Genomic DNA, 24,292 nt, shown 5'->3' with positions numbered 1-24,292 from the left:
TGGTACTTTTACCTCTTCCTCAAAAATGGAAAAAATATTAGAATACTTTCCATTTACCTGCTTTCAATATGTATGCTACTACTGTAATGCATTTTTAATTCTCTATATTAAGTCTCATGAGACATTGCTACTGTTTTATATTTAGATTTCCCCACATATTTGCCCTTTATGTTGCTCTTCATTCTTTCCTGCATCTCCCTTAGCATTTTTGTGATTATTCATTCTTTTGCTTCCCCGGAATCTTTCCTTTCATTGTCCCTCCAATTTCCCACCTCCTGCCTGCACCAGCTGTAATTAGCTGAATTTCAGAACATGAGGCTCACACCATGATAAAAGTCTACTATACTACGTTAGGTGCTGCTGTAGTCATTCCATGCATGTGTCTTAAAGTTTAACTAATTTCTAAAAGTGAGGTCAATCTTTTTCTTTTAAAAACTAGTAACAAAGTGAGTGTACCTTGGGGCATGCTTCATCTACATTAAATTTGCAGTAAATCACTGCTTGGAAGAAACTGGTTGGAAGAAGTCACATAATTAACTCAAAGAAAAATCATGACAATATCTCCAGAAAAAAAGAAACCACCATCAAAATGTGTTGTGTTGAACTTCACATGCACTTTGCATATATGTAGAAATACTGTCAAAAGTTTTAAGGCTAGTTTTGAAAACTCTCAGAAAGACATAGTTAATATATGAATTGAGTGTGTATATATATATATATATGCATATTTTACTGTTTTCTTCTCATATGCAATATGTATGAAATTATACAGGAAGACAATAGCAGCTGGAACAGGGACCATCTGACTTAGGCTTGGAAACGGAGAGTTTCAGGTGACCCTAGGGTTCACTTAATCCAAAGTCCTAATTTTACAGAGAAGGACACTTGAGTTCAGAGAGGCTGAGTCACTTGTCTGACATCTCACAGTCAGTTGCTAGAGAGCTGGGACTAGAATCAAGGTCTCTGTCAGAGCAGCCTTCTTCGAGTTCCTGCTTGCCTCAGATGGATTCAATCAGTGGGATCTCCAGGTATGGGTACCCATCTTGGCTACAGCTGAGGCCTCTATGACTTGCCAGTGAACCATTAACCACTTTGCTACTTGAGGCTTTAAATGGTATTTTTGATGTGTCTAGTAAATACTGGTGGAGAAGGCAATGGCACCCCACTCCAGTAATTTTGCCTGGAGAATTCCATGGACGGAGGAGCCTGATAGGCTGAAGTCCATGGGGCCGCGAAGAGTTGGACACGACTGAGCAACTTCACTTTCACTTTTCACTTTCATGCATTGGAGAAGGAAATGGCAACCCACTCCAGTGTTCTTGCCTGGAGAATCCCAGAGATGGGGAGCCTGTTGGGCTGCCGTCTATGGGGTCGCACAGGGTCGGACACGACTGAAGCGACTTAGCAGCAGCAGCAGCAGCAGCAGTAGATACTGGGCACAGTATCCAGTAGCCTAACTGGATGGCAGTGGGACAACACAGAGCATTTTCTGCTAAAAATCAGCCAAATACTGCTGTTGCTGCTGCTGCTGCTAAGTTGCTTCCGTTGTGTCTGACTCTGTACAACCCCATAGACGGCAGCCCACCAGGCTCCCCCGTCCCTGGGATTCTCCAGGCAAGAACACTGGAGTGGGTTGCCATTTCCTTCTCCAATGCATGAAAGTGAAAAGTGAAAGTGAAGTTGCTCAGTCATGTCCGACTCTTCCCAACCCCATGGACTGCAGCCTACCAGGCTCCTCCGTCCATGGGATTTTCCAGGCAAGAGTACTGGAGTGGGGTGCCATTTCCTTCTCCAAGCCAAATACTAGAAAAGGGATTTAAGGACCGGGGGAGATGGAAAAGAAAGCTCCTTGAGGTCATTATGAAGTATGTTAAAAAAAGGTCCTTTGAATTTAGATAGCACTGCACAGTGTATAACACTCACTCGATGGCAAATCCCCTGGAAGGACCCAGTATCGTTGATTCATTCTCTGGCCGCCTAGCTGTCCATCAAAGTTTTGTGCTCTTTTTTCACGAATGTTTTAGTCCATTCAGAGTGCTATGACAAAAATACCATAGGTTGGGTGGCGTGTAAACAACAGAAGTTTATTCCTCATAATTCTGGAGGCTGGGGAGTCCAAGCCCAAGGTTCTGGCAGATTCAGTGTCTGTGAGAGCCTACTTCCTGGTTCATAGGCTGTGTTCTTTGGATATGTCCTCACTTGGTGGAAGGGGCAGAGGGGCCCTCTGGGGTCTCTTTTATTCATGAGGGCTCCATCCTTATGAGCTAATCACTTCCCAGAGGCCCTTCCTCCAAGTACTATCATGTTGGGGATTAGATTTCAGCCTGTAAATTCTAGAGGGACATTGACATTCAACCAGTCTATAGGAACAAAACATAATTGTTGTGGGGAAGTGGCTGCCCAGCTAGGGACTTCATTTTCTAGACCCCCATTCAGTGGGACTATGTGACTGACTTATGACCTAAAGAACCGAGGGGGAGGAATTTATGCCAGGTGAGACCCCCCATAATGCTCTCATATGATCTGCATACTCTCTTTCCCTGACTTCCAACTGCATACTGATGCCATAGCGACCTTGGAGGCCAAGTGCTGAAGATGACAGAGAGCCTACATCGGTCTGGATCCCTAAAGGACTACAGAGAAGAGAAACACTGTCCACTTTATCCATCACCACCAACTAAACTTTATGTGATCTATTAGCAAGAAATAAACTTTAATTGTGTTAGGCCTCTGACAGGTTAGGGTTTACCTGTGTGCAGCTAACAGTTACTTTAACATAGTCAATGACATCTAATTTAAATAATAAAATTGAATTTCCACTTGGAGTGCTTGAAGCAATACTTATGGGGGAGAAAGTAGAGGAAGAAGGTAGCACGCCATGAAACCAAAGATCCCCAGCATATCTGAGTTCATCAGCAATCAGGCTTCAGGTCAAGGTGTGGTGTGGACAATGGTGGCCTCCCTTTCCCCACAGAACACCCTGTGAAGAAAGTTAGAGTAGTCACATTTTGTTACTTACAAACATTACCTCAAAATATAAACTGCCTTGTGGAATCAAACTCTCTGCCATTACTAGGCTCATATAAACCTTAATATAATCTGTTCCCTGGAAGAAAATATTAACCCCTCTTCAAATCCCCTGCACAGAGAACATTTCCCTGGGAGGTGTTAATGCACTTATTTTGTTACTTCCAGATGAATAAAACTAAGACTTCTTTTTGCTTCTTCCAAAAGTATAATTTACTATATAACATTTACAAGTAGAAAAGCACCTGAGAATATATTCATGACTAGTAATTGGAAAATAATGAGCATGACATGGTCTGTACAGAAGGCCCTTTTCTCTGCTGGATGCGCAGGACAGTGGGATGTACTCTCAAGCCAGTCCTGTGGAACTTGGTCAGCTCCTCCCTAATGCTTCCTGGGCTCCTGGGGCTACTCTGATGTTAAAAGAAAGTGGATGCCAAAGCAGCTGGTTTGGTGTATTTTGGCTTTTTTTGTTTTGTTTTACAGTGATATTTGCAAATACTACCCCGAGGGCCATAGTTACTGGATTTATTATTTAGTCTGGGAAGGTGAAGAGAGACTTCCAAAGCTCTGGGTGGTAGGAGAGGAGGAGCAGTGCTCAGGGGCAGTACCTGTGTAGGTGCTGACTAGCTCTGCCACTTACCTCCACGACTTCAGGATACCAAGTCATCACCTGCCGTGGGTAGAAGTGGCAGAAGTGGCCCTTTAAATTGCTCTCCAGAAAAGACAGAGAGGAGCACATCGGGAGGGCCAAGGTGAGCCTGGATTCAAAATTCTACATCCAAGGTTGGTCACACCTCAACTCACCACTCAGCAGAGCTGCTGGTCAGGTCCTCCAGGCCCCGAGATCGACTCTCCTGGGTGAAGGCACCACCAGTGTTCTGTGTGGACACACAAAGGACCTTAAGAGAGCTAGCTGTGGGCAGCAGAGAAAAAAAAACAAAAAACTTCCTTTTGAGAGGAAGCTGGCCACAGCCAGTCCAGCAAGAGTGAGCAGAGTACCATGAGAGCAGAATTGGGGCTCTGACCGATCTGGGTTCAAGTCCTAGTTACGCCACTCAGGTCCTTCCAAACACGCCAGCTAGTCCCCACCACCAGGAGGGGGCAGAGCAGTTACGGAAACTGCTCGTGGAACTCAGAGGAGGGGTTTTAACACTCTTGGGCATTATAATAACTGTCTCTCTTTGAGTATTCCTTACCATCTTGTAATTCTGGTACTTCTTAAGATGGTGTGAACTATTCTACAATCAAAACGTAATTCCCTTTCAGTACAATGGATTTCCCTGGGCTCTGGACAGGGGATAGAGTGGCTGGCAGAGGTGAGGCTGTGGAACTGGATAGAAGGTAGTGGAAAAGAGCAGTGGGCAGTGGTGCTGAGGTTGGAGAAAGGGACGTGTTTATGCCTCTTCTTCCCTTACCTTCTCCAAGACACAGCTCTATTATTTTTGCTTGCTCTGTTGATGATTCAAAATTTTAGAGTCTTTCTGTGTCCCAGTGTGTCTATGGTCTGAGTGACCCACCTGGTTCACCTTGGCTTTTGCGGAGATGAAACACTTCCGGTTTGGTTTTCAGATGTGAAGCTGCTCTCACTGCGTCTCCAAAGTGAATCCTGCAGAGGCATCCACCCCACATACAGGGGCCTTGGGTGCAGGTAGCAGGGTGAACCTGCAGCTGCTGGGCTGGCCCGGCCCCCATGGCCGCTCAGCAGTTCACAGGCCTGCGGGGTCCTCCCCACTGCTGAGGGTCCTTGCTATTGAGAGCTAGAGTTGGAGAGGCCTCTCAGGCAGAACCTGCTGACACCCTCTGCCATGTTGGAGGGTGCAGGGCTGGGGCTCATCTGCCCAGGGACTGCTTTCACTGGGGAGGGGCTAGGGCTACAGATGGCGAGTGCGCCTTGGGAATGGTGGTTCTGGGGGTCCTGGGCACATGCTCACTGGAGAGCAGGTCTGGTGTTCTCCAGCTTGTCTCCAGTTGGAGATAACATTAATATCGCACACTTGCAGCTTTTTCAGGGCACTAGAAGAATTGAGACTTTCTCTTCAAGGAACAATGAGAATTTGTTCTGAGCCTTTGTGATAAGAAAGGAGAAAGAAAATCATTCCTAGAGGCAGGAGAGGGGTGGAAAATCATCTCAGCAAAAGGCACAAACTTCTCATTATACATTATTATGCTTTCAAATAAGCATTTGTGCAAGCCCATTCTTTGGTTTAAAATAAAATGGGTCTTAAGTCTTAAAAGACTATCTTGGCCATGTCTTGTTTGGGGAGGATAAAAATGATGGGAGGAAGTTGGTAGATGAGCTCTTTTGTCCTCGGGCCCAGCCTGGCAAGCTGGGTGCAAGCTGTCACGTGCAGGGTGATGCTGAGTTCTGCCACAATCCGTCTTTTGCAGTGAGTGTAGTAGGAAAATCCCTTGTTAGGAGGATCCCCAGTGATTTAGTAATTACCCCTCACTCCCAGATGAGAAAGCCAGGACAGATGCCCCACACTAAAATCCCTATGGAATGTGATGTCATAATGAGTTTCTTGGTATATTTTGAAATATGAAAATACTTCTTCCAGGAGGCAGTTGCAAAGTTAGAATTGCAGGACTCCAAAGATAAACTCTGTTGATTCCCTCTCCCTTTTTATTAATTAAAAAAGAAGAAAAAAACCCAAACCAAAATTTAGGAGCAATATTTAATATATAAAGACAAAAGAAGCAGAGACTGCCTATATCCTGCAACATTTAGAGTCTTAGTGAAAAGTCAACACTTATTTACAGAAGGTGTGTCTGAGTGGAGCTTCAGAGGTTCTGGCTGTACTGATTTAGCGGAACCTATGAAAAAGGAAAGAGGTAAGTCTGTGAATCAGGCAGCCACTGAGCTGGGTGCTTAAATGAACAGGCTCTGGACTGTTCTGAGCTCAGCAACCCATTCCCTGGGTGACCCTGGGCAGCTACAGGCCCACTCCAGGTCTCACAGGAAAAATGGAGATATGAATAGTATCTCCCTGAAGGGCTGCTATGTTAGGAAAGCAAACTAGCTCAGGGCTGGCCCGCAGGGACCTCTGGTCACTCCTGTTATCATGAGGGCTTGCAGCTGCACCTGCGCCAGTATGTATTACAGAAAAGACTTTGATATTTGCACTGAGTTTTTTAAATTGGGGGAAACAACCTCTTTGTCTCTTACTCCTCTTTTCCTTTTTCTTCTTCTCTTTTCTTGGCTGCTTCTTCCCTGCCTTTCTACCCCAAGTGTTGGCACTTCTCTCTCTCCTGCTCCCACATCTGAATCATCAGTGGGCTGCACTGAGCTACCACTGACCTGAAGCATCAGTGGGCTGCACTGAGCCACCACTGACCGGGTCCAACCTGGTCCTCGGTCTCCCCTTTCCCACTTCACACCTCCTGGTGCTGTTGCTCCTTACCTAATAATAAGCTTGTTAAAACTGACTCCATTCCTTCTACCAATTTCCAGCTTTCCACACTGAGAGTCTGCTCCCTCCTTTCTTGTCTAATCTTCCTTATCATTCACTCTGAAGGCTTGGCCCTGCTCCTTAACTCTTTTTCAGGCAGTCTCTGCGGCCTCTGGCCTCAGCCACCGTGCCCCCTCCTTAATTGCTATCCTTCCACATCAGCAGAAATTGTGTCTCTCTCTATTGGAATCCTATGACATTGTCTAATACCTCCTCTTTAAAAAAAGAAATCCTGTGTCATTTATCCTGCAAAAGAAAATCACATCCACAGAAAAGAAAGTCATTTCAGTTGTAACTTGTTTGCAAAGACCCACACAAACTTCTTGAATCATACAGAAGGTCTTCGTCGTGAAATTTAAACCACTCCACTCCCCACTGCCCAACCCAGAGGGTCTTCCATCTCCTGTTCTTCAACAGTTTCCCCACGAGACCTCAGCCTCCAGATCGCCCTTCCCCAACGTGGTGAACTGAGTGTTTTTCTGTGCTCAAATAAGCTGGTCTGGGAGAGCATGGATCTGGTCATCTTTTATGAGCACATTAGTCTTCTGCCTAATATAAGCTATTGAAAGCACTCAGCTACTTGGGAAGCAGCAGAAAGTTGTTAGATTCAGTTGTGTCTTACAGCTCTGATGACCTTTGATTTGTACCTTTTTTAAAGATGGTTTTGGTCAACCAAACCATTAAGGGCTTACCCTATCAAGCCCTTAATATTCTCTCAAAGTTGAGATAGGTCTATTTTCTTGGTTCAGTTGGGGTGTGTATGTGTGTGTGTGTGTCTGTGTGTCTGTGTTTGGTGGTTGGGTGTGCTTTCTCTAAAACTCTCCCTTGCAGCCACGTGACAGATGATGATTGCTTTCTCTGGTGCCTAATACATTGCTCTCCACTCAATGAATACTGTTACCTGACTCCCGTCCCAACCCTGGGGGAATCTGGATTCACAAAGGAATAGAACCTTCTTACAAAATCTGGAGTATGATTGCAATTTTACTTTAGAAGTACCCGCTTCCCAGAGGAATAGCTAGTGATTGATGCCACTGTCAGAAACCCAGATGCACACACTCATACATCAGCCAGGAAATTACATAAACAGCTCGCCCAGCAGGCCAGCACTGACTCACCCACTTGCTCCCCTATGGGAGGAGAGGTGATATGAAACCCAAGGCAACAGCAGGGAACAGACAAAGGAAAGGAGTTAGGCGGGACTGGGCTCTCAAAGGTCCACAGGGTTTTTTCCTTCCTCATCTTCTGCCGAGGGCAGCAGCCACAGGCCAAGGTCTGTAGTTACTCTGCTACGCGAGCAGGATTGTGGGGAGTTGTATCTGTCCTGGGCACGCACCGTCAGCTCGTTCTCATGGTGCGTGGACAAGGCTGCAGACAGCTTCACACACATGCATTCGTGCTAACACAGGTGCGGGGGACGTCCACTTCTTCCCTTAGGGTGGGAGTGACCTACTTAGGCTAAGCTCATGCTAGGGTATTTGTCTCTTTGGAGAGCATGTCAGTGTTGATTCCAGCAGGATGGGCTGGCAGAGACTGGTTGGTTGCTCAGAAGATGCCTGAAAAAATACTGATACCATTAGGGCAGAAGAGTGGAAAGTAGTCTGGCAGGCCTGCTGGTGACTCGTGAGTGTAAGGGGATTTATCGGTAGCGGCAGGCCAAAGCGTTGACGTTCTTGACCACATAAAAGCCCATGGTGACTGGAGGCATGACCAATGTCCGGCCGGCCCGCAGGGGGCGGGGCTTCAGTTCTGGGAGGGTCCCATCGTCCACCATCACTAGGGGCTGGCCGTTCAGCTGCACTGACCTACAGTGAGAAGAAACAGCATGGGACTTGTTATTGCCTTGAAAGGAAGCCATGGCAGCAGAGCCTGGGCAGCCTCAGCTTGCCCCTGTCCACTGACCGTGCCCAGACAGTGACCACTCACTGACACCAGCTCTGCCCAGCCTTTCAGCTGGTGCTTCACTCAAACAATGCACGTGAACATCCCAGCAATGCTCTGAGGAAGAAATGGTCCTGGTCCCATTCTCCCTAGTGTGGTTAAGTGACTTGCCCAAGGCTATACATCTTGTAGTCCTGGGAGCCAGGATTTAAACACAGGTAAATGGCAACCCACTCCAGTGTTCTTGCCTGGAGAATCCCAGGGATGGGGGAGCCTGGTGGGCTGCAGTCCATGGGGTCGCTGAGGGTCGGACACGACTGAGCGACTTCACTTTCACGTTTCACTTTCATGCATTGGAGAAGGAAATGGCAACCTACTCCAGTGTTCTTGCCTGGAGAATCCCAGGGACCGGGGAGCCTGGTGGGCTGCCGTCTCTGGGGTTGCACAGAGTTGGACACGACTGAAGCGACTTAGCAGCAGCAGCAGCAGTCCGGTTCCAGAGACGCATCATTTATTCAGACAAATAAAAAGTCTCTGAGGCAGAAGCAGAAGTGTCTGATGCCTATTGTTTTAAAACCATAATAGCAGTCCAGTTGGTGGTGTTGAAGAAGACTCTTGAGAGTTCCTTGGACTGCAAGGAGATCCAACCAGTCCATCCTAAAAGAAATCAGTCCTGAATATTCATTGGAAGGACTGATGCTGATGCTGAAACTCCAATACTTTGGCCACCTGATGCGAAGAACTGACTCATTTGAAGCAACCCTGATGCTGGGAAAGATTGAAGGCGGGAGGAGAAGGGGACGACAGAGTATGAGATGGTTGGATGGCATCACCGACTCAATGGACGTGAGTTTGAATAAACTCCGGGAGTTGGTGATGGACAGGGGAGCCTGGCATGCTGCATGCAGTACACGGGGTCACAAAAAGTCAGACACAACTGAGCAACTGAACTGAACTGAACTGGACTCTTGTACCTGAAGAGTGGAATAACACACAGGCTGAAGACGGCTCCAGAAGTTCCTATATAACTGCATCTTCATTAGTTTATTTGAGAGATGAGAGAACTGACATCGTGTCACTTGTCCCCGGCAGTTCTAAAGGAGGACAGTGACTACGTAACCACCTACCTTCCTCTAATCTGAGCACGAGTTTCCATGTCTAATATTTAAAGGATGTTTCCATTTTAGGGACACCATGAAGTAAGTGACAAAGCAGGCACCTGTGACCCCAGTTCACCTATCCTGTTTGCTTTTATCCCTCCTGTGTACCAGCCAGCTTCAGCCCTGAGAAGGACTTAGACAGCAAAGGGAAATGGCTCATCACCCGTCTGGGGTCTGTGGTACAGAATCCAGACAAGCTCCCAGCTGTTTCTGATGTGACTTGGGAAGCCACGCACCCAGAATGAAGCTCAGCTCTTTGGGTAAGTAGAAAAGGCCAGAACCAGGCCACTAGCTGTAAATAACGGCTGCAAGGGACTTTTGGAAAATCCGCATGACAGTGTCGACTGTCTTTGGGCCTCGCCCAGCCTCCAGTGGGGTGACACTGCAGTGGTATCATCTGAGCTGCCAAGAGAATAAAACTGTTAGAAACTGATAAGAGGTCTTGGTTTCGCATCCCTTCTGTGCTCTGAATGACAGATGGGTTTAGAGATTCATGATCAGACCCCCTGCTCAGCAGAGCCGTGAACTCCTTGAGGTACATGAAATATAAATTGCTCCAGGGAGAGCGGGGCAGAGTGGCAGCTCCAGGCCCAGCCCGACATGGACCAGTTCCGGCCTGGTCCAAATCTGAAGGGCCTGGGGCAGCCCCCCTCTCTTGTTGGTATGACTGAGGAATGCATGAACAAGCAAGGGTCTCCTGCATGGAGAGCCAGGCCTGCCTCTGGAAGATGCAGAGGTATAAGAATCGGGATCTAAAGAGCAGTGTTGACCTCCTCAGAATTCGAGAACTTTTTATAACCGTCTCTGGTGGAGACAGCATATTCTTCACTGTCTGAGCCACCAGGGATATTGGTTGGTTAAAAAGGTGACTCAGGTGTAAGCAGAACCAGGGAGCATGACCAAGATTCTGGACTGATCTCTAACTCCAGGAGCCGGCCACTGACTTCCTAGATGGCGGTTGCAAAGCTCTTCATCACACTTCCTGCGGTTTTGCATCTGTGAGAAGACAGGCGATATGGGCTGTAGAACGAATTGAAATGAAATATAAATGTCAAAGTGCTTTGAAAGCATAGTGAGCCATTACGTGGGAGACAGTGTTTTCTGTCGTTATTCATGGTCATGCCGGGTAGGTGAACTTTTTGGTCCTTGTACTGTGACACGGCGAGTTTCACGGCTCCTCTCCTGAAACTGTCTTCCTTTGGCTCTCATGGTAGCGGTCTGTCTGTCTGCGTGTCTCCCTCTTCCTGTTTCTCTCCTTCATTTTTGCATGCCATTTCCTTTTCAGGGGGACTATTCCCTTACACCTGCCTCTCAGATGCTGGGACTCCTGGTGCTTGGTCCTTGGACCTCTCTGCTTTCCATACGACACACTCCCACTGGATGCTGTTACCCACACACAGGACTTGGATTACTATCTGCATGCTGCTGCTCCCCAAATCTGTATCTGAAGCCTGCATCTTTCTTCTGATTTACATACCTCTGCTTAACTGTCCCAAAGGAACTTCAAAAGTCATTGTGTCCAAAATCAAGATCTCCTCGAATCTCTGACTTTTTAATCTCTGGGCTGGTTCTACCATCTGTCGGATTACCTAAGCCATAAACCTGGGAGTCATCTGGGTCTTCTCCTCCAGGTCCCAGGTATGGAGTTGCTGCACGCATGCTCAGTTGCTAAGTTGTGTTTGACTCTTTGCAGCCTTATGAACTATAACCCACCAGGTTCCTCTGTCCATGGAATTTTCCAGGCAAGAACACTGGAGCCTGTTGCCATCTCCTCCTCCAGGGGATCTTCCCAACCCAGGGATCAAATCCATGTCACCTGTGTCTCTAGCACTGCAGGAGGATTCTTTACCACTGAGCCACCTGGGAAGTTGCTAAATCCAACCAATTCTACCTTTTAATATTTTTCAAATCTGCTTCTTCCTCTTTCTTCATTGCTATTATTTAGTTCAGAACGAACCCATGACCTGTTTCTGGCCCCTGGCCTCGCCTTCATCCCCCATGCCAGCCACATTGCTGAGAGAGCCATCTGTGGCTGTCCATGCTTCAAACTCTCCAACAACGCCATCCCTTCCCTTAATCCGGATGATGAAGCCAAGCTCTGGGCACCTCCCCAGTCTCAGATGCTGCCCCTGCCCCTTACTCCAGGGCTAACTGTAGATCACAGACCTCTGGAGGTGGGTTTGGGGTGAGCTGGCAGTCACTGTAAGGACATCATCAGTGTATGAATGAACAGACTGTTCCTGATGAAAAACAGTTAAGCTTTGTACATAAATGAGGTAGATCTTTCTCAAATGAAAAGGTCAGTAGATCCTGTTGGGAATAAAATACATGAGTTCATTTAAAAGAACAGTAAATATTTTTCAAATGCAAATACCTGTAGACACTGCTGGGATAAGAGATGAGTTCATTTAAAACTGTTGTAAAATTCCTAATAGGTATTTTGGGAAGAAGGGGGCATCATGTGCTTTTATCAAGCTAAAGATTTTTAAAGGGACAATTACTATAATGTGGGAGGGCCATCGACATCTGTTGACATCACAAAGGATTCCCAGAACTCGAGGGTGCATTTTGCCCCTGCGTGATCCGGGTCATCGTGTGTGGTACTCCCTCCACCTGGAGCACAGTCAATCTTCCTCCTCCGTGGGACAACTGTTCTGGGTCCCTGCCGAGCCTGCTCTTTTGTTGTCCCCTCTGGGGAATCTTCTCTGAGCCCTGGGTCAGCAGCCCCGACTATGGGCTCTCTTTTTCCCCAAACTTCCCTCTAACCACACTGAATGGTAGGACTTGCCCTGTGCCCCTCACTGGGCTGCGAGCTTGGTGAGGAAAGGAATGGTGCCTTCACCCTGAATACTCAGGTTCTTGGCATAGAATTGGGGTGAAATATTTTCTGAACGAGCGAATGGACTTTTGAGGCCCTTTCACATTATTTCTGGTATTCCCGGGCTGAGTTTCTCCAATTCTAAAGAGGCTCCCTGGACATTCGCTGTCTTTACAGATTTCATTAATGTACCAATTACTCTTGCTCTCAGTGGCCCTGGAGATGTTAGATAAGACCTGAATTATCGCTGATTTTCACAGTCACTCACTAGGTACCTTATCCCAATCAGACACAGACCATTGATCATCGCTAGAGTTTTTCATCTTAAAAAAGATCTATATGACCATCTCTTAGCTAAGCCAACATGAGCTGATTTTGTGAGACTTTAAGTCCTCACATGTCCTTATCTACAAAGTTCCTTCATTATAATGATGGACAGTATGCTATACCACCTCCATTCTATTTTTCCTGTTTATGTTTTTATTGTAATATTTATCCTATTACCCAGTTAAGTCATATCACACTAAATATCGCAATTATCTTTCACTTCTATGCACTGAACAGTTTGCAAACATATCACGTGAATGATAAAAACCACTGATTATTGAGCACTGTCTATGCCAAAGGTGAGATGCTGTGATTTACTCTATTGCGTGAAGTCCTCACAACTACCAGCCGAGGCAGGTGTTAGCACCCCTGCAGACGGAGACATTGACGTTTAGAGGGATCTAAGACTCACCCAAGTCGTGCAGCCGTTCAGCGGTGGAGCTGAGACGTGCCTGCAGCATTATACCTCCCTTGTGACTGCTAAAGAGCCCGGTGAGGTACATAGGCAAGTATTATTATTATTATTTTAACTTCACTATTGAGATGAGGTCAGACAGGTTAGGTGGCCTGGGCAAGGTCACACAGCTAATAGCTGGCTAAGCTTAGTCTTGGGTTCAGGCCTCTTGACACCTGTTTCTATTATTTGTGTTGTTCCCCAATTCCACATGGCACTCACTAGGATCATGTTTCTTTCTTTTAAAACCTTTCTTATCATATTTTCATCACATTCTGGGACCTCTTTCCCAGCCTGTGACTTTTCAAACCAGATGCTAAATGATCCAGCCTACGTGGAGCTATTTTTCTTAATTCCCTAGCTGCTGAGGGCTTTTAAATTATCCAAATATTAGGACAACTGTGCTGTTTTTTTTCTTAAATCACCATCTGTTTTTTCAAAGTCTGAGCTGCTTTGCAATTCCTAAACTTGTTTTCTTTACACTGCATGCTATTTGAAATGGGATTCCAGGTCTCAATTTGGAGTCAAGCCCTCTGCTCCCTGGGTCTCTGTGGGATCCCCCTGGCTAGGTCACCATCCACCCCCCACCACCTGTCTACAATCTCTGGTCTCATTAAGGTTCTTGCTAGCTGTGGACACTGAAGTAAGCTTTCAGCTCTTCTGATGTCTCAGGGAAGCAACTCTAGTGAGCATGCTCTTTGCCAGTCTTGAAGATAATTTGTTGGTCTGGCTCTGGGTGGATTTTTGTGGGGACAGAGGCAAGGGAAGCCTGTGTATTATTGGGAGCAGCCTGGGGAGCTAGTGACAGGTTTCTGCTGGCATATCTGGGGCCTTGAATGGGAGGTGAAAGGTCTCAGAGATAACTAGTTCCATCTCCACCACTTTGAGAAAGTGATCTGCCTTCTGTGAACTTAGGTTTCTCTGTCTGTAAGACAGACTAGGTGAACCCTAAGATTCTTTCTGGTTCCCATACTTTTCAGGTGGGTTGCCCACAGTCTAATAGCTAGCTTGAAGCAGAGTTTAAAGCCAAATTCAGTGATCCTGCACAGGTAGAAATCTGATTATGACGTTCACCTGTCTAAATGTTCAGTAACTTCCTGCTGGTCTTAGAACATTCTCCAAGGGCCTTGGGAGACCCCATAAGCAAGGCCTTAGAGGCTCCCCGAGCTCCTGCCCACTGAAGCTCCCCACTACCCACTACCTCCTTTCATTCTGTGTTAAGCTTCCTCCAGTCACAAACTCTCTACTCTCAGGGCTTTTGTACATGTCATTTTGCCTGGAACTTTCTCTGTACTCCCTCCCTGCTTCCGGCTTCCTTTTCTTTACTAATTCCTACCTGTCTTTCAGGTCAGGTGCCCGCAAAGTACTCCCGATCACCTAGCACTTCTCTGTCTCTGCGCTCATCACAGTATCCGGCTTGCTGACTGCCTGTCAGCCTCTCCCCTAGTTAGGAAGACCCTGTGTCGGTCCTGCTCATCCTGCGCTCTCCCGTCCACCAACTCACACAGCAGGTGCTCAGTAAAAGAAGGCCTGGATGTAAATATGTGGGTAGATAAATCACAATCTGGAAGGAAAAGACACTAGGGTGGGAGGACAGAGACTTGAGTTACAGTTCACATTCTGAGCATGACACGTGAAGGTCTAGCAATGTCACAGTTGGCTCTGGTTTGGGGTTTCTAGATTGTTCAGGGAGAGAAGGAGGGAAAGATGGAGTAGGGAGCAGAAGAGAGGGAGGAAGGAGAAGAGAAAGCAGAAGGTGTAAGAATCTGAGTGGTGGTGGGGACACTGGAGGGCATAACCCTTACAACCTCCTAGTTCTAGCGCCAGCGGGCTCGCCCGCCTGCCACTAGAGGGCACTCTTGCTCTTCACAACGGTGCCGAGAGCCCGCGCGGCGGCTCCCAGGCAGCGGAGCTCCTGCCTCTGCCCTTCCAGCCCGCTCTCCAGTCCCGGGGAGCCCCGGAGACGGGCCCGGCGCTTGGCCTCTTGGAGCTACAAACCTCAGGATCAGTCCAATCCCGGCAAAAACTTCGTTGCGGTCCATTAACCGCCTCCCACCCCGCCCTCCCCCCCCCACCGCCTCCATGTGGCTAATATTAAGGAACCATGCAAAATCCGCAGCGATTCCTGCTGGGGGAGCGGCTTCCTCGCCGGCGTGCAGGGAGGGGCCCGCGCTCGTGCGGGGCTCCCGGCGCCCCGCTCTCCAACCCCGGTCCTGGCGCCCCGCCCTCCCGCCGGCAGCACCTGTGTGCGCTTTACAGGCCCCCCGAGGTCCCGCTGCCCCTGGAGGCCCCCTCGCTGAGTTAGGAAGCTGGTGTGTGCAGCTGCCCTGCCCTTTTCCAGGTCAGGGGCAGGTTAGAGCCGGGAGGGAGCCCGGCCGGGTTTGAGGACAGAGGAGCCTTGCTCCGCTCCGTTCCCCTGCTTCTCCGGGAGAGGCTGTGCATCTGGAGTAGCTTAGACAGGAGGGAGGTTCCTTTGAAATGGCCGTGAGAGACTACCCGCTGAGGAGGACTGCTCACAAGTGGCTGCAAGCAGCCTCGTGTCTCCTGGTCCCCACTTGCCCAGCTGGAGCAAAGGCGGTAGGATGTTCATGACCCTCTGAGAGAGCTGCTACTCCTCAGGGGTCACAGGGAAGATGATTTCCTCCCAAGGGTGACCTATGAGCTTTTTGCTCTGCCTGAAATCTGGTAGACTGTCAAAAAGCCTGATGTGTCTTCCAGGCCCCTTTGAATGTGGCCTCCTCCACCCCAACCTTATCTGAGAGCCCCAGCTGGAAGAGGGGCACGTTTTTGGCAGCTTCTTTTCAGCATGCGACATCTCAGATTTATTCTCTGTGCTGCAGTCATTTCACCTGCTAAACTAATTGTTCTCTTTTTTAAAATTTTCAGTGGCACGTGGCTCAGTGCCTTATTGCCCAGGATAGTAGTTTAAATGAATTCTTGTCGAGTTCCACTCAGTCAGTCTCTATTCTCATGTGGCTGCTTGGACACTCCAGTCCCTTCCTCTGATGTTGTTAAAGAGAGGAGACTGAAAAATGGGGGTGAATGCTTCCTGTTCCCCTTACCCCTCAAAAAGCCCTCATCATATATGAAGTTCCTGGCCACTTGAACAGTTTAAGGTGGATACGATCACTTTCCCTAAGTCCTACTCTTTGAGAGCATATTGAAATGAGGAGTGTTGATCTAACTTCTTATATCGCTCAACAGGGAAAACACTCGGATTCCTTTATGCAAGCAGAGCTGAGGATTTTATAGGCAGGTTGTCAGGGATATAAGCTTTTCCTGTTGGCAGTTAGGTTTGGGAGTCATGATTTGAACTGTGTTCTATCCAAGTCTGTGTGATAATGGTCTAAACCATCATGGGATCCTACCATCTGCTTCTAGTGGTTCAAAATAACTTAGCACACTTGGCAGAGAAGATGAGAGCTTAGCTAAGGAATCTGGATTTATACTGATAGTGTTCATTTCCATCAGATGAGAGGGAGTCATCTGGGGGCACTTTGGGAAGAAAGTTTGATTTTGTGACCATCTCGGAGCTCCACATCTTAGGTATATCACACTCAAACCACGAGAGAAACCAGCTACAAAAACCATGGGGGCTTCCCAGGTGGCATAGGGGTAAAGAATCTGCTTTCCAAGCAGGAGAGTGAAAGTGAAGTTGCTCAGTTGTGTCCCGCGACCCTATGGACTGTAGCCCACCAGGCTCCTCCGTCCATGGAATTTTCCAGGCAAGAGTACTGGAGTGGGTTTCCATTTCCTTCTGCAGGGTATCTTCCTGACCCAGGGATCGAACCTGGGTCTCCTGCATTGCAGGCAGACGCTTACCATCTGGGCCACAAACACTTGAAGGAGATGTGGGTTCAATCACTGGGTTGGGAAGATCGCTTGGAGAAGGAAATGCCAACCCACTCCAGTATTCTTGCCTGGGAAATCCCATGGACAGAGGAGCCTGGCAGGCTATAGCTCATGGAGTCACAGAGAGTCGGACACAACTTAGTGACTAGACAACAACAACAGCAACACTGTAAAGGCTCGGCTTCTCGGATACCTATTCAAATACATTAAGCCAACGGGATAAATACCTCGGTTTTATCAGATTTTGACAGTGTTCCCTCAGTGCACATGAGGAGCACTGGCATACTCTTAAAAGGGAAAAATAAGATGTCTCAGGTGGCACAGGTTCTGCTCCAGGGCCCATAGATGTCAGCGTGCAAGGAGTGTGGTGATTCTGAGTCATTCTTGAGGTCACTGGGGAAGATGTAGGCTGCCAAGTGTTTGCTGGGGTTTGGTAACTGGTCCACAGCTTGGTGCTCCAGCCCCTTGTCTGGAATGAACCAGATCCTGTTGTGGACTCCTGATGCTTGGCAGCCAAAGAAATGCTGACTCAAGGCCCTGGCCCTGCTATAGGGATGAGGTAGCTTAGGACTTTTCAGTTCCTTGAGGCTTATCTTGGTCTGTCACCTAAACCAGAGCCTCTGGAAGATGAGGAGAAAGGAGAAGACAGGGACCTTTACTTTTCTGCCCACCAGAACTGCCTATGTATTCAGCTTCCCTGCCCCTCAGTGTAGAATCAACTGCTCGGAAACATGTTAGCTTTGCTCTGAAGTGCTCCTTCACCAGAATTTCATCTGGGTCATCCGGAACAGAGTGGAAATCTCTGCCTGCAACGAGGGTGCCCATGTGAGTGGAGCTGGGGTGGGGACACCACAGTATTGATGCTCAGCTATGCAGAGAGATTCCAGCTGCTAGGAATGATCTGGAAGAAAATGTGTTCTGGAGCTGAGAACAAATGAAATCTCTCAGAAAATAACAGTGAAGACGTTGGATTCCTAAGCATCTTGGTTTAAGATGTCAAGTCACTGTAAAATATAAAAGTGTTTTATAATCCTCTAATCTGTACAGTGATCTGTACACTACTAATCTGGGAGTTAAAACAAACAAACAGTAAAACGTTTGGGAGCCGTACACATCTTTCCACTTAGTCATAGAGAGAGCTCCCAGGGGCTCCTGGCATGTTCACACCTTTGGTAAAATGGCTTTGTGCCTGCATGAAGAATAGAATCTGGGTGAAATCAAAGATGCAAATCAGCTGGAATCTTGTTCCAGCATTTTTAAAGGGACAATAGTTCTCAACTTTGGCCACATATTTGAATTAACTTGGGAGCTTTAAAAAAATACTGGTGTCTGGGTCCCAGCCCAGAGACTTAGGTTTAATTGGTCTTGGGGACGGCTTGGGCACTGGGGTTTTTAAAACTCCCCAGGTAATTCAAAGTGCAGCCATGGCTGAGCAGCAGGAGCTGATGAAGAAACAGTGGGAATATGTTTGCAGCTGGGGCAGGGGTTGGCGGGGGGGCAGGGAATCAAATAGCTTTCTAACCATTACATTCTGAATTTATTTTGAATAAACAGATCTTTTCTTACTCTTTTGGAGTACCATGTAAGAGGCCACATTTTAAAAACTAAAACAAAGATGTGAACTTTTCAAAGGCGAATTTCTTGTTGAATAGTCAAAAGTGGGCACTTTTGCTATTTCTGCAGAACTGCCTCATTGCATGCCTTCCCTGTAGTGAGTTCTCTGGTGGGATGAACGTGCTCCTCAGCATGGACCAGGGACGTGTGTGTGTGTGACTTTACAGCAGGAATTCAGGACCAAAGCCGATGGAGCATTTGCACAGATAACAAACTCTGCGTTTCTTCAGCACTGAAAAGAAAAACTGCTCTGCTTGAAGGACAAAGTCTCTAAAGTCATGTAGATTTCTCTCCGGTCTTGGGCTGTGTCACAGAGAGCTCCACACAGACCAGGAGTGGCTCAAGCTCTCTTCAGGCAGAAGGAACTAAGGGGTTAAATATATCCGTCAGTACCCTCACTGTATTTTCCAGATATGTATATAATTATTTACTTAGGTAATTCTGTGTATGTTGGCTATAGTTGCTAACTCTTTAGGAGCCACCAAACACCCTCAAATGAGCACAAGGGTGAAAAGAATCCAAACTCCTCTAAGTTTTGATGAGTAAGCTTTCACTAAGTAAAATTTGGAAGGCGTATTTCTCTATATATTTACTTCTCTTTATTTTTCCTACAGACTGACCCTGAGGCTTACGTATATCATATGTATTTATATTTATACTTTCGCAGCATCTATTTCAGACCTTCTGAACTGGAACACTGCTTGGACTTTGCTGGTTAGAAGTATTACCTTTCTGTTCACTCATAACCATTTCATGGATCTCCCCAGTCCCAGGCATCTCTCTTCCCACTCTGTGCTCCCAGTCTCTGAGTCTGTTCTCCCGAGGGCCTCTGAGTGGCCTTTCAGAAGAGCTACAGGTAACATGCTTCCATCTGTAACAGCAGGGCCTTTTCCTCCAGGAAACAGCAGTCTCTATCCTCTTTTTTTCCCCCCTGACATTTTAAAACTGACACCTGAAGCCCTGCAGAGGTTAACAGATTTCCTCACACACTCTCAGCTTCAACAGCACTATTGTTCCTCACATCTTACAGAACATCAAAGCAAATTCCAAATGCATTGAAGAGATGAATATAACAAATGAAGCAAAAAAGAAACTACAGAAAGTAAAGCTATGTATTTTTCTGATTTCAGGAATATAAATAAACATATAAATGGAACAGAAGGAACCACAAAGCAAAAGATAAATTTAACTATATAAAGAGGGAACACTTCTGCATGTCAAGATAATACCTTAAAAATGAAAGAGTTGGAAAAATAACAAAACGCTGAAGAAAATATTTTAACACATGGTAAACATGATTAGAAAAAATGTGCAAATCATTAATAAAATGGATAACAGCCCAATAGAAAAATAAATAAAGGGGATGTAGAAAATTCACAAGAGCAATAAAATACTAATAGACACAAAAATTTTAACTTCACTAATACTTAAAGAATACAACTTAAAATAGTACTATTCATTATGAAGTTAGAAAAGATTTTAGAATATTACTGTTCTGCATTGCTGAGGTAAATTGTAATAACAAAATATTCATATTTCCTACTTTTCAGACCTCTACAACTAAGCTTGTATGAGGTAAGAAAATTGAACGGTTAATTATAAGAGATAAGGTTCTATGCTGCTGCTGCTGCTGCTAAGTCGCTTCAGTCGTGTCTGACTCTGTGCGACCCCAGAGACGGCAGCCCACCAGGCTCCACCGTCCCTGGGATTCTCCAGGCAAGAACACTGGAGTGGGTTGCCATTTCCTCCTCCAATGCATGAAAGTGAAAAGTGAAAGTGAAGTCGCTCAGTCATGTCCGACTCTTCACGACCCCATGGACTGCAGCCTACCAGGCTCCTCTGTCCATGGGATTTTCCAGGCAAGAGTAGGAATGGTTAAAAAGCTGAGAGACTTGAAGCCTGAGGGCAGACATATTGGAAAATTGTTATAAGGATGACATAGATTTCTTAATTTTTCTAAAGCAAGGGTAGAAATGGAAAGAAAATGCACTTTGGCCACAAGTAAGGAGGATCTTTCCTATAATCAGACTTGACTAGTTCTAAAGTGGGCCAACTCATTTTCAACTCAATTCATGAGATGAAGAGTCTCATCAAGCACAAACTGACAGGCTTTTTGTCAGGGATGCTATAGAAGTACTCTCAGTACTTTCAGAATTCCCTTTTCTAAAGTCATCTTTTAATAACAGCAGAACTTTCATAGAATGGTTTATTTCAAGAAGAGACTAAATGATCCCAGACAAATGAAGATAATGGAAACCTGCAGGGAGTACATTTGGTTGACCAGTGTTCAAAATTTCCACCAACTAATATCTGCAGTCTAGTACTTAAACACTTAGACATCATGAGTCTGCTGAGATGTATGGAGTAATGGCCCTTCAGTCCCAGAAAACAGGTCTTTATGTTTTGTTTCTGAGTGAGAATTCTAAAAGGTAAGGTTTTCCCCAAAGCTCCTTTTGCCATATCTGTCCACGTCCCAAAATAAATGTGATGCTTCCTGTTAACTGTGGTGGGTCCGGCAGTGGCCAGTTCAGCCCTTAGGACTTTTATTACTAGCCAAACTCTGAGTTTGGAGATGAAGTATCTTAATGTGGTCTGTTCCAGCAGGGACATGAGGATATTTTTAACGTCTTAGCACCTGGGAGTTACTTCAGTATTTTCAGAACCACTATGTTTGGCTAACATCAAATGACACCTCTCTAAAGGCATGCAGTTAGATGCCAATGTTTTCCTTTGATACAGGATTTAATGAGGGTGAAATCAAAGCAAAAGTTATATCCCAGAGAGATGAAAAAAATAGCAGTATGTAGAAAAAGGAAAAAAGTATGTTCATTTCTTTGCAGAATAGGCAAAAAGATTCTTGGTTCATAATAGGAGGCTTGAAATTCTTTCAGTTAAAAATTATGGCAGCTGAAGGAGAGGCTCATGCAGGTATGAAATTTGATCATTTAATATGAAAATTATTAGCCTCAAAGCAGAAATATTCTGCACCTCTCTCATGGCACCACCCACAGTCTACTTCCTGTTAGTTTTTTGTTTCTAATAATAGAGCTGAACTTTAATCCCTTCCCCTCAAATGAACCTATTAAACAGCTCTTGAAGGTCAGGTGATGACGTGGCCTGGCATTAAGACAATCAAGAAATATCACATTAAACTTTACATTCAGACTTTCCCTCTAATTTATCTACTCGGGTTTCCTTAGTTCTTATTAGTTATGGGACCACATTCATTAAGAATTTAGCCAGATTAGTTGCCACTGCAAGTTAGAGTGCTGAAGAGAAACAGTTTTGTGTGGCACAAGTAGGATCTCAATCAAGTTGATGAGTGGATGAGGATAGGTACCCTCATTTCCCTGGGAAGCCTCCTCTGACAGCTTCTTTCCCTCTGAGGAGGGGGTCCATTAGGTTTAGGGAGCTGGCAGTGTCTGTGTGCTCTGGGTCAGAATATAATATGCTGAGAGTGATTTTTAGAGACCTCAAATCAAACCAACTTACAGTCACTCCTGGTATTCAGTAATCTTTGTTTGAGAAGAGCATAGAAGAAACAGAAGGGAATTCTTCCATCTAGTTGAGAAAAAAATAGTTTTCACTAAAATTTTGTGACTTGGAAATGGAATCTTAAAAACAGCTCAGAGAAGAACTTTTGATGAGGATCTGAAGTTAGGATTTTTGAAGAAAAGTTAATGGAACTGGGATGAGTTAGCCTAAAGGAGAGAAAACTGATGGCTCACCAAACACTTTTCTAATCAACTCATAATGTATCATGAATACATATTATATTCGTAATTCTAAGATGGAATGACCTCAGTGTCATGACAGAGATTGGCTATCAATGTATATGTATATATATTTGTATATTTATATACAAATATATATATTTGTAAATAGTGTATGTTTGCAATATCATTATAATTTTATACTACCTGACTTTTGGGGTAGTGCAGCATTGAATAAAGTACAGTTGACGCAGGAGAACTGGACACTAGGCACTTTCTAGCTCTATCAGTTACTAGCTGTGTCACTCTTCAGTAAGTCACTTAGGGCCCTAAAATTCCATTTCTTCAACCCTAAAATGCTTCTTGATGCTGTTTATTATCTATAAAGTCCCAGTCACAGGCACAGCTGGCCCCAGTGTTCTTATAAAATTAAATGTTCAGACAGGATTGAAACTGTGGGCACTCCTTTCCTAGGGGTCTTTAGACATAGGGCATCTTCTGGTCCAGATGTCCTAGTCACAGACAGGGGGCAGGGGAGTGAACCAGACCGCCTCAAAATGTTAGCCCACCACAGGTTTCTTAGCATCAGTGTGTCAGAATAAAAGAGCCAGCATGATGAAAGTTGTTTCCTTCTTTTCCAGTTTTTGGATCATTCTCCCTCCAAATGGAACTGAATATGACACACAGGGAAAAATGCTGGGATCTGACCAAACCTGCTCCTGGTTTGACTTTCCCCTACAAAGTGAGTCCTCCTGTTTTGTTTTGTTTTTTAATTAATTTACTTTTTAATTGAAGGATAATTGCTTTACAGAATTGTGTTGGTTTCTGCCAAACATCAACATGAATCAGCGATAGGTATACATATGTTCCCTCCCTCTTGAAATTCCCTCCCACCTCCCACCCCATCCTACTTCCCCTAGGTTGTTACAGAGTCCTGGTTTGAGTCCTCCTGTTTTTTGATACAACTTGCCTTCTTTGGCCCAACTTTATGTTGCCTTCCTGTTTGTTGAAAGACATTAGAGATATTTATGTCTTGGGAGAGATGATTCCCTAGAGGATGATGTTCATTGATTTGTGGTCACATGAGGCATTGGGCAGATTCCCTAGTGGATGGGAGAGCTGCACCAAAGTTGCTGTTAGACTCACCTAGAGGGGGAACTATTACCGTCTTAGGTGTGAATGGCTAGTCCTTCTTTCAGAAAGATGAGAAAGCAGTGAAAATGGCAGGGGAAGGACCTGCAGCTGGAGATTTTTTGGACAGGAACTGGTCTGGTATTACCACCACTTTCTCTTATAGCATCGTTTCTTTGTGTGGCCTTCTGATGGCTTGAAGAAGCTACTCTCCTGGTGACCGTAGAGACTATAGGCTCCAAAAGTGAAGTGGGAGTTGAGGGGAGGGGATGGAAGAGAATAATAGAATCTTAGAGTTTGATGGGAAGCAGTGATCTTTCACCTCAACCTCCCACTGAGTAAGGAATCTTAAAGCACCCCTGAGATGGCCATGTTGCTCATTCTTTGATTAATAGTCTACCTCCTAAGGAAGCCTGTCCTGTCCCCAGTTAAACCAGGCAAGCCTTTGAAAAATGAGCTCATTTTGTGGTGAGCTCTTTCTCTTTTAAATTGTAGTCCCTGGTTTTCTGTCATTTTAGAGGATCCTAGGCCAAATCTGTTTCCTTTCACTTAGAAGTCCTTTGAATATCCAAAGAAAGTCCTCACAAGTTACCTTATTTTTCTTGTCTAAATCAAATCTCCCCATTTTCTTCAGCCATCCCTGAAGAATATATACTCCAGACACAGAACACCCTTCTCTGATCCACATTGCAGTTTTCTAAGTTTCCCTGCTTCTATCCCATAGGGTACAGGGCACTCACTTTTTGTCTGGTCCCTCGAGTGAGAACAATCTCTTACCTAAAGAGTTGAGATTTGAGTGGTGGGTCTCTTGACTAGTTTGCTCACTGAGATGAGAAACAGGAACCTTCGCTGAGGACCTGGAT

The 24,292-nt window shown here is 45.8% G+C and overlaps 1 protein-coding gene across 1 annotated transcript in view; it reads right to left on the bottom strand.

Annotated features, from left to right (window-relative positions):
- Positions 1-5,682: 5,682 nt before the first annotated feature.
- Positions 5,683-24,292, bottom strand: part of HPSE2 (heparanase 2 (inactive)) — a 717,063-nt gene continuing 698,453 nt past the window's right edge. Inside the window, exon 12 of the mRNA XM_070363563.1 lies at positions 5,683-8,284. Within this exon, the coding sequence (XP_070219664.1) occupies positions 8,119-8,284 (166 nt within the window). The 3' untranslated portion in view covers positions 5,683-8,118. The remainder of the gene's footprint in view (positions 8,285-24,292) is intronic.

Source organism: Bos mutus, chromosome 26, assembly GCF_027580195.1.
Source record: "Bos mutus isolate GX-2022 chromosome 26, NWIPB_WYAK_1.1, whole genome shotgun sequence".
Taxonomy (NCBI): Eukaryota; Metazoa; Chordata; class Mammalia; order Artiodactyla; family Bovidae; genus Bos; species Bos mutus.
Note: the sequence above shows the minus strand (reverse complement) of the source record. Positions and strands in the feature narration are given on the sequence as shown.